Source organism: Camelina sativa, chromosome 15, assembly GCF_030686135.1.
Source record: "Camelina sativa cultivar CO46 ecotype springtype chromosome 15, ASM3068613v1".
Taxonomy (NCBI): domain Eukaryota; kingdom Viridiplantae; phylum Streptophyta; class Magnoliopsida; order Brassicales; family Brassicaceae; genus Camelina; species Camelina sativa.
Window position 1 is genome coordinate 16309757 of NC_141894.1, and position 10485 is coordinate 16320241.

The 10485-nt window shown below is 31.4% G+C and overlaps 1 protein-coding gene and 1 long non-coding RNA gene across 2 annotated transcripts; both read left to right on the forward strand.

Annotated features, from left to right (window-relative positions):
* The first annotated feature begins 4250 nt into the window (after nt 1–4250).
* On the forward strand, nt 4251–7008 carry LOC109129219 (uncharacterized). Its single transcript, XR_002035407.2, has 3 exons — nt 4251–4535; nt 6118–6166; nt 6664–7008. It is a non-coding gene; the product is annotated as an uncharacterized LOC109129219 (long non-coding RNA).
* A 911-nt stretch (nt 7009–7919) lies between these two features.
* On the forward strand, nt 7920–10188 carry LOC104747023 (indole-3-acetaldehyde oxidase). The gene is given in 9 exon segments (XM_087488617.1): nt 7920–8057; nt 8162–8273; nt 8418–8612; nt 8694–8805; nt 8916–9120; nt 9178–9273; nt 9357–9455; nt 9530–9719; nt 9831–10188. Coding segments are annotated over 6 exon segments (801 nt in total). The 5' UTR covers nt 7920–8057; nt 8162–8273; nt 8418–8612; nt 8694–8797; the 3' UTR covers nt 10034–10188.
* Nucleotides 10189–10485: the final 297 nt, after the last annotated feature.

A 10485-nucleotide genomic window follows, 5' to 3' on the forward strand; every position in this document is an offset into this window, starting at 1 on the left:
TGAAGAAGAAGAAGAGAGAGAGGAGGATTCAAAATCGTAAGAATGAGAGAGAAGCTCAATATCGACCGTTTTATTTTATTTTTGACAAATGAGAGAGGAGAGAGAGTTTTTATTATTGGTTAATTTTTTTTTCTTTTTTTCTCTTTTTTCTTTTGAGATTCAAATTTATTATATAATATAAGAAGGGTAGAGTGGGATTTTGATAATATTGGAAAAGATAGGGGATAGTGAGAATATGTAGGAGTTTTTCTAATTGGAATTAGAACAAAAGGGGCTAGAGAGATTAAAATCCGATATAGAGGGGGTATTGAACTTGACTTTTAAAGGATTTTATAGAATTTTAATATTTTAGAATTTTGGAAAATTTGAAATGGATTTTAGAAGATTTGATTATTTTTAGAGTTTTTATATGAAAGAAAAAGAAAATGAAATGTGATTATGTGAGATTCTATATATATAAAGTTATATTTTCTCACTCCTGGTGCTGCCACATCAGCCTTTTTTTTTTAATTTGTGGGTCTTACACATTTTAAAAGTCTTTTAAACAATTATATAATTGACAAACTGATCAGCAAAATTTTAATCTAAACTCTGTAAGCCCAGCACTATTTTATCCAAAGTCTCTAGGCCCAACACTATTTTTAAATCATATGGATTCAATTTTTTACTTTAAAATAAATTTAAAATATTCATTTAGTGCATATTCATGTTAATTATAATTAATAGAAAATTTAAATTAAAAAATTATTACGTAAAATATTAAAATAACAAAACAATACTATAATTTTTTTTATTAGTGGTAATAATATAATTAAAATTTTCTATTAAACTGACCATAATTTAAAATTTCAAATGTATTATTGAGTTTTAGAATGGAAGTAATATTTAAAATTTTGGTAGAATAAAAAAAAATCTGTAATTGTATTTATAAAATTTTAAACATGAAAAATAAAACTAAAAGTTAAATATAATTCTATAACATGATCAAAAATGAAAACAAGTTTGATATTTCATAAATTGAATCAAATGCTTCTAATCCAAATTTAAGTATTGAAAGATAGTAATTAAAGATAAAATAGTTGTAAATTGTAATATATCTTGAAAATCATTTTATAGTCTAATATGTGTTATATGTGAGACAATAGAATTTGAAAAAAGTAGATGTTAAAAGGAGTGCATCATCAATAATGATGAAAAAAATATAGTTAAAAGTGTTTGAAAATAAATTAGTAAAACTTGAAAAGATAATAATAAACAGTTAAAATCTATGACATCTCATTAATTGTGTGAAACGAATGAGTTTGTAGAAAAATAAATGACATACATTATTAAATCGATTATTAGATTCCAAGTCGGGTTTAATAGTTTGGCCATATAATCATGGAAAGTGGGATAAGATACGCACATTCATGAATTGATCGTTTATGGTACGTTGCAATTACTTCGATGGGTAAAGCAAGCTTGGTAAAAATGGTATAACGATATGATATTATATTTTACCTTTACACTAAACAATATTCATGAGATTCGGTATATTCAAATTTATAGGGAATAATATTATGTTAGTATCAACATCTATCATAAATAATATATACAATTAGATCAACAATCATCAACATCAAAGCATTTAAAAATATTTTAATGAAATATGAATAAGAAATAATATCTTTTAATGATAAAAGATTTTAAAGTGGTCATCAATATCGTTTATTTTTCCTAATATTACCACATGACATACGTGTATAAAGATTTACCCTCAAAACTTTGAATGATTATATTCAAGCTCAAAAATTTATATTAATAGAACATATTTTCAATTAAAATCTCGCGCTTGCGCGGGTACAAATTCTAGTTTATTATAAACTTTGGGTGATTTTAGAATATTTCACAAAAAAAAAAAAAAAAAATTGACTTCATTCTTTTCAACACACCTAAGAGCATCACCAATGGTTGGAATCCATTTTATGGGATCTAACTGTATTTGTAATTAAAAAAAAATAAAAAGTTAAAAATTTAGACACTTTTGAAAGTGATTTATTTTTGACATAGTCCAATGGTAGAATTTTTTGTAAGGTTCTAAAAATTTTAAATGACACACAAACTCAAGTGAATATTCACACAAACATGGCCCATGGTTTATTTTCATTGAAAAGCACACATTGATAGCCATACCCAGACAAGCTTGTAGGCAACAAGATTTCCAATCTCAAACATCTTTCTGCAGTCCTCAACAGTTTCAACTGCAGTTCCCATCGCAAATCCAACTTTAAACATGCAATATGAAATCACCAAATTGACATTTTCCAGTTTAGGATCACTAGAGAAAGTCACTGTATTGCCTTGGCTGGAGAATACATCAAGAGCATGAGCTACGAACCAACCAGAATCAGTAATTATCAAATTGAATAAATCCAAAACACACTAATACTGGAAACCACAAAAACTCCTAAGAAAATTATACGACGATGAAAGGATTAGTCACCAACAAACTGCAGAAGAACTTTGCTCCATCTTCAAAGGTCTTGTACACTCAAACCTGAAAAGAAGAGTGACAAAAGTCCACAACTCATAAAAAACAACAATATGAGAATGTAATGCTTTTCATTAAACATAGTTACGTACTATAAAGCCAAGGTTAAGCACTCAATGCTAAAGTCAACAATTTGTTTCATGTTTCAAGTGATTACAACTAAATCCAAGTTTAAAACTCATACGACATAATCCAATAAAGTTTACCAATGTTTCCAAGTGTGAGAATTTGGGCAGTGTAGAACAATAAAAAAAGAAATAGAGAGCAGAATAAAGATTACAAACCTGGAGGAAGAGACTGCTTAAGCTTGTCGGAATTCAAAGAGAACCATGAAGAAATCGCAGAATGAATTACCTTGGTAGGATGGATTACCGAGGGCCTCGTAAATTAAGTTCACCAAGTCATCAATGTGAATCCAAGAGAACCGGAAAAGTGTCCAAAACTTTTACCATTGTTGTCCTGAACCCAGAGGTCCTCCGGCAAACAAATCTAATTAGGGTGTGAGAGCGAGAGAGAATACACACCAAACAGAGATGATAATGGTTTGATTCAAGGGAAGACGAATTAAGCTTGAGGAACGAAGCTTCAGGACTGTTGCAATCGATCCTTCTCTCCTTCCCAGAAAAATGTACGTTGATTAAAGGTTGCATAAATCCTTACTTAAGTTGAGAGAGAGAGAGAGAGAGAGATATATCTTTTGTCAAATATTATAGAAATATAATAGTTTACTAGGTTCGGATCCGCATGCGGGGTTAATTTCAAAAACCAAATTTGTTATAAAGTTTATAATATATTACGTATGTGTGAGATTGTGGTTGTAAAAATATTTTTTAGGAGTATTAACAGTCATAATCCAAACTCATACCAGTTTAGTATTCAATTTTTCTTTTTTTTGACCTAACATTAAATTAAAAGATGACTCCCGGTTAGTAGCCCAAACTAGAGGGAAAGAGTTTACAAAAGAAATTTCATAAACTAAAGATCTTGAAGAACGTGCATGACAATATGCCCTCACATTTGACACACCCGGGATCTGGGTAAGAGCAAAGGATGGAAAAGATGATAGGAGGGAAGTAAAATCGTCCAACAAATTTGAGAAGGCGACTAACTCTCAGCAATCTGACTCAAAATTTTGACAGTAACACCAACCACCAGGAGGGACTCCATTGCCCAAATCAAGGCTTGTAACTCCGAGTGTAGAGGTATAGGGCTGCGTCTAAGACTTCGTGCTCCCAAGAGTAGAGTCGTATCTTCACTATTACAAAATAGTGTTATATTATTTTCAGAATTACCTGTTTCCGTCTCATATCTATTTACTTGTCCTGATGTTTGAAATAAATAGATCAATGAAATTTCTTATATATATTTCTCAAAGCTTCTGAAGTTATTATATTTCATATGAAAAAAAAATTTAATTTATTATGTCTATGTGACTATGTGTTTTATATTTAATGGATTATATAGGTTAGACCATTAGAATTTCTTTAGCTTTTATAATTTTTAATGGTAAGGATCGTAAAAAGATTTTAGTTGCATTGTGGTTATTTTCATTTTTAGGAATCCTTGTGTTGAACATGATCGACTCTTCCTTCATGCGGTTGTTTTTTGGGTTATTGGGCTTGTTCTTGTATGGGCTTTGGCCTTTCATCTCATTTTATTTTTTGTCGATAATTTTCATTTTGTCATCTGTATAGCCCTTTCTATTTTAATAAAATGAGATGAAAAAAGAAAAAAATAACTCAAACCCCAAAAATAAAGAAACTGTAGACGACATCTTCTTAGTTATCTCTTGTCGGCTACATAACCTTATGTTCTTTGTTTTGAATCTATTGTTTTGATTCGCGAAATTCTTAACAAAAAATGAGGAAGCGCATGCACTTGACTCATCTTGACGGGAAGGCCCATCAAACAAAGTTACAATCGAAGCTTTTTGGGCGATGTTGGAAACCAAATCTCCAAATACAGTATCGATTACAAAAAACTCTCAATTGAATTCAGTAATGAGGTAATCCTATTCTGCATATTATAGTTCTATGTATGAATTGTTATTTTGATTTTCGTTTGTTTTCATATCTTCTGGGTTTTCAATCCCCTCTGTAAATATTGAAAAAGATGTGAATTTGGAATTTTGATTTGAGAGATAGATGATTACTCAAATTGTTTTTTTTTGGCACAAGGAAGATGATAGAGAGTTACAAAAAAACTCCTGTTTGCTTACTATGTTTACATCAATTTTTTCATCTCCGATTACCATTTGGTATTTGATTTGGATTCTGATTTTTTTTTAATTATCTGAATTTGATTATGGGGGTAAGATATATAGACCTATTTAACTTTTGATTAAATTTTAGCTTTTTAGAATTCTGGACAACCATAAAATAATTCATAACCCAGAAAAGAAAATTATAAGATTTTCAACTAAAAATCATAGTATTAAGAAAAAAGGCATCTCTTTTAATTGAATCTTAAATGTTATTTTTCTTTAAGGTGAGTTCTTCACGAAACTGGATTGATTGATATGAACAATGACTATTCTCATATTTCACTTAAATTGTTTAAGTAATAAGTCTTGAACTTTATGAACACTAACGAAAGAAAGTTATACAGATTGATAATTTTCTAACATAGTTAAGAAAATAGAAACAATTAAAGAATGGAAAACTATGATAAGATTTTAGATTTTCTTTTAAAAGAAATAACATATCATTCGTCTAAAAGACTTCTAAACATGCTTCCTTGTATGTCCTGTAGACAAATCTTTGTAAGTCCTTAAATCTTCACCCCATGTTGAACCTTTTGGAAAAGGAATAGGAGTTTCAAATGTGATTCTTGTTCTTTGCCTTCTTTGATTGTTGTGTTGCCCTCTTTGAGTGGATTCAAATCTGTTTTCGTTTTGTTATAAAGGTTAGCAATAAGTTGTTGTAACTTTTATGCCAAATGAAATGCAGATTAATACATATTCAACAATGAAATAGTTAGATACACTGAAATAGTCCAATAAACAGGAAATACATTAGAAAATTTCAGTTGATGTTTGATTTAATATTATCATGGTTTTAAAAATAACTTTACCTCAATCATCTCAACGACTCTTTTGATTTGCTTTGTGGGGAACTGGAGATAGAAATCCTGCTTCTGTTCGCTTTCAAGTATTGATGAGTTATTAAAAAGCTTTACAAATAATAATATTTAACCTGCGAGACATGCTATGATTGTACCTGTAATAAGATTTGTGACTTTGTGAGTATTTGACTATGATGTTTTAAAAAGAATAATCACTTTAAACACTCATCTCACCGATGCTTGTTGGTTATGATTTTCAGGTATGCACTTCAACTCATCATGTTGGGTATCACATTCTGAAAATGCATAATTGCTAGATATTGAGTGATACTTCTTTAACGTGGCATGAATAAGGGAACCCTAAAATGAAACAGTAAACATAGTTATTAAAAATTGTAAGTTCTTGGTTAGTTGTAGGAAATATATTTAAAAGTTATAAACAAAAGGAAAATAGCTTACTGCAGAATCAGCCAATATCATCTCTATGCACGATCTTGACTCTTATCTTCCATGTTGTTTTGGAGGCATTGAGCTCGGAAAATTGAGTGAATGGCCGCCATGACTTATTCTAAGGTAAATTTCTAATCTATTTGTTTGTATTTTTGATGTGTTTTGTTATGTACGTGGTGATCTATGGTTTTATAGTAGCATAAGTTATCGGTTGTTAGGTTTGTTTGATAGGAAGAATATTCGATGCAATCAATTTAAGATTTTCTGTTTTTGATTTGATATGATATACCATAGTAAGATTAGGAATTGAATTAAAACTGTTTCCGTTTTTTGTTGAGATGATTGATATTTTTAATGGTCAGCTGTGAAAAGGAGAATTGTTTGGTTTTGATTAACTCTTAACATATTAAATTATGAACAAAATTGGTAAGAGTATTGGTTGTTGCGATTGATAGAAATGAAAATATTTACTGTAAATATTTTCAATTAATTTTATGATTTCATTTTCCTGTTTGGTACGATATGAAAGAGGATGATCAGGGATTGCATTAAATTAGTTGCCGTTTTTATAGTTGAGATGATTGGGTTGTGATTACGTTTTATTTCGATTTCATTTACAGGTTTGAGAGAAATGAACTGTTTGGATACATATCTAACGTAATTAAGATCCGAATAGAGTAGTAACCAAACACGGAGGATCCGCGTCCTTTTACACTTCTGATTACCTATATGCCCTTAATTTCTTTTTTTCTTTCTTCTTCCTTTCTTTTCTTGTAGGGGTATTATATGGAATTTTTTTTTATTTTTTTCGAAAATCTCTGATTTGTACTCCCCAATTAATAGTATAGATTAAGTTGTGTTTCATAAGATTTAAGGCATACATATATATAGTGATTAGCTTTGATATATTGCTAACACAACATAATGTAAACTTTCCTAAACACATAAGGAAATAGCTTATACAATAAGTAATATCAAGATCTAGAATATATTTTTCGGATTGGGCTTCACTTCATTAACGGACTTTACGGTCCATATTACTTGGTCCGCAAGATACACATCTTGCTTCCCTAATACTCCCCCGCACGACGAAGGTGGGACGAACGCAAACTATGCAACCACAAAGCGGAACACCTATGTCGTGGACATTATGTTGAGGACAGACAAATCATGTCAACAAAATCTTCAGGTAAAACTTCAATCTTGAGAAGAGTGGTGGAACTTCAGCTCGTCTTCGGTATTGGTAGAAAACATCCCGTGGGTGCAAATCCTGCAGCTCCACAAAACAATTGTCCTTATCTTGGACAGTCCACAAATCAGACTAATAATAACCTAAACATGAGTGATCCAATAAACTCCCAACTCCTCTAATGATTAAACCATAACCAAACTCCCCCGTAATAAAGGAAACTTAAAGAAAATATTCTACGCTCAAGAATAAATCCCACAAAAATAAACAACTATTTGTGTAAAACCCAAATCCTTAAAACATAATAATTTCTCAAAATCACCCAATTCTTCCACTAAATCCATAAAATAAAATAAATAAATAAAAACACTTATTTTAAAACCAAAACGTTGACTTTAAAAGAGACACATACCCCAAAATCAAATTAAACAACCTATCCCTACTATTAAAAGAAAAACGTTGCCTGAAAAAAACCTTAGTTTTGTAAGAATTTACAATACAATGCCATTGCAATTATGACCAAATTTTCGATTTTAAAAAAGGTTAAAATCGTCATTTAATCATTTCTCTATTCGGATAAACACGCGGATACTTTTTACCCGGTAATCTGACCCGGTTTCATTTTTTAATCTCAGCCGTTCAATATTTTTTGAGATTAAATCACAATCGTTCATTGACTAAACCTAAAAAAAATTCCTTCGCCTCTGCTCTCTCTCTCGCCGTCTCTCCCAAATGGATTTAAAGTTTTTTTTTTTCTTTTTTTGTCGACGAAGTCGAAGAGATGAAGAGGAAGAGAAAAAGGAAAAGAATTTCCATTATGCTAAGGTTTTAGTTTCTTTTCTCTTTTAATTAAGTTTATATTTTAAGTATATGTTTGATGATTAAAACCAAGTTTAATTGGAATTTGGTTTCTGAATCTTGATGTGTAGTGGTTTTGGATTCTTCTCTGGTCATCAGCACGATTTTGAGATGATAAACTCAATCTCATAAATCGTTAATAAATCAACCTCAAAAATCTGTCTGATTCATCTCTCCGATCAAGTAAGCTCAGATACTGATTGTTTTCTTTCTAATCTGAATCGATTTGTGTAAGATTCTCTTCTGGTGGGTTCTATGGTTTTAAATGTTATTTTCTTTTAGATTCATGATATGATCTTTAACCTTTTTATTTGTATGTGAATTTAGGATATATTCAAACAGGGAATCATCAAGGCGATCTAGGAGACGAAGCAAGAGTACTTGGTATATCTTGAACCTCTTCTGAGGTTAACACAAATAGTTGGTTTGATGATTTGATTCGTACTATAAGAGTTCACTTATTGGATGGTACTATAAGCGGAGTGCTATTGTTGGAGATGGAATGGGGACTATGGTGGCAAGGTATACACAACTGTTTTCAATTGCAAACGATTCAAAGTTTTAATCTTTCTTACAAAAGCTTTCTGGCCCTTACTGTCACAGTGACGTATACGAAGGAACCCGAGAGGCGAAAGTGGAAGATCTTACTGTAATTAGAAAAACAATCAAACCTCTAGAAGAATCAGGGGCTTTAGTTTGCAGAATTGATGAATAGGTTTGCCTTTTAGCCCATAGCCTTAGCCTTATGTTCTAAGCCTATTGCTTTGTTGTTACGATTAAAGGAATAATTGGTACTAGAAGCGATGAACTGCTCAAGAAAATCAGGTTCATCCAATCGGACACCTTAAGTATGGTGCAAGGCTCAATGACTGCAGGTTGCACAACCTCTGAGGCGAGCAACGAAGCGGTTAGGATTTGTTGTGATGGCTTAGTCGAAAGGCTATTACCCGTCAAGACTGCTTTGGTGGAGCAAACAGGACCTGTGACTTGGGATAACCTCATCAGGTCCATATCTTGAAACATTATTCATGTTTTCTGGTTAATTTGAATGAACTTAGAATGTTCTACTCTTGAATTGTGTGTGTAGGCTTATCTGCAATCGTTAAACATGCCGGTTAGTAGCTTATACTTGCCGGACGACTCCACTGGCGAATATATTAACTATGGAGTTGGAGCGAGCGAGGTAAAGCTTTGAAGAATAGCTGATCTCAGTTTACTTACATTTTGTGAAATGATTTCACTTCTTTCTTTGGTTGTAATCAACAGGTTGAAATAAATGTTTTGACGGGTGAAACAACGATTCTGCGCATGGATATTATCTATGATTGTGGGAAGAGTCTCAATCCCGCTGTTGATTTAGGACAGGTTAGACATGGGAAACCACTCTATGTGTGTCTGTGTCTGGTTCTTGATCTAAATTTGTAGTTTTTTTTTTTTAGATTGAAGGAGCATTTGTTCAAGGACTTGGGTTCTTCATGCTTGAAGAGCTCCTAATGAACTCAGACGGTCTCGTGGTAACAGACAGCACATGGACTTACAAGATCCCAACGGTCGATACAATCCCAAGACAGTTCAATGTAGAGATTCTCAACAGTGGACAACACAAGAATCGTGTTCTTTCATCCAAATGTGACCTTTTACTTATCTCTTCTTTTTCCTCATTGATTTCTCTTTATTGAAACCCAAAAGATCAAAGCTCAAAAGTCTTTTTTAAAACTTTTTGTTTTGGTTTTGATACAGCTTCGGGTGAACCACCACTGCTTTTAGCGGCTTCTGTTCACTGCGCGGTACGAGCAGCTGTTAAAGAAGCCAGGAAACATATTCTGACATGGAACAGTAACCAGGAAGGGACTGATACGTACTTTGAATTGCCTGTTCCAGCAACAATGTCTGTTGTGAAGGAGTTTTGTGGGCTCGATGTTGTCGAGAAATACTTGGGATAGAAAATCCAACAGAGGAAGAACATTTGATATAGCTTGTGTTTGTGATTGTGATGTGAATGTAATTGCTCTGTATGTGTTTACTTTGTAAGTGCTTGCAACAATGTGATGTGCCACTAAAGCAAAGTTCAAAAATAAGAAATTTTTAATTTTCTTTATTTACATTAAATTAATTTATTTTACATTTAAAAAATAATTGAAGTTATTGGCTTGATTTTTAATATATGTTGTAATGTAATTTTGCGAGATCTTTAATCTCCTATCATTAGTACTAAGAGAGTTACCCGCACGCTTGTGCGGGCAGGAAATGAATAGAAAAAAAACCATTTTAATTTCTTAAAATGTTGAATCAAATTTTTATTATATTTTAAAAATCTGTTTAATTTTTTTTTAATTTTTATAGTAGTTCGTTGTTCAATCATAAATTATTTTTTGTAAGTTTCGTATTAAATATT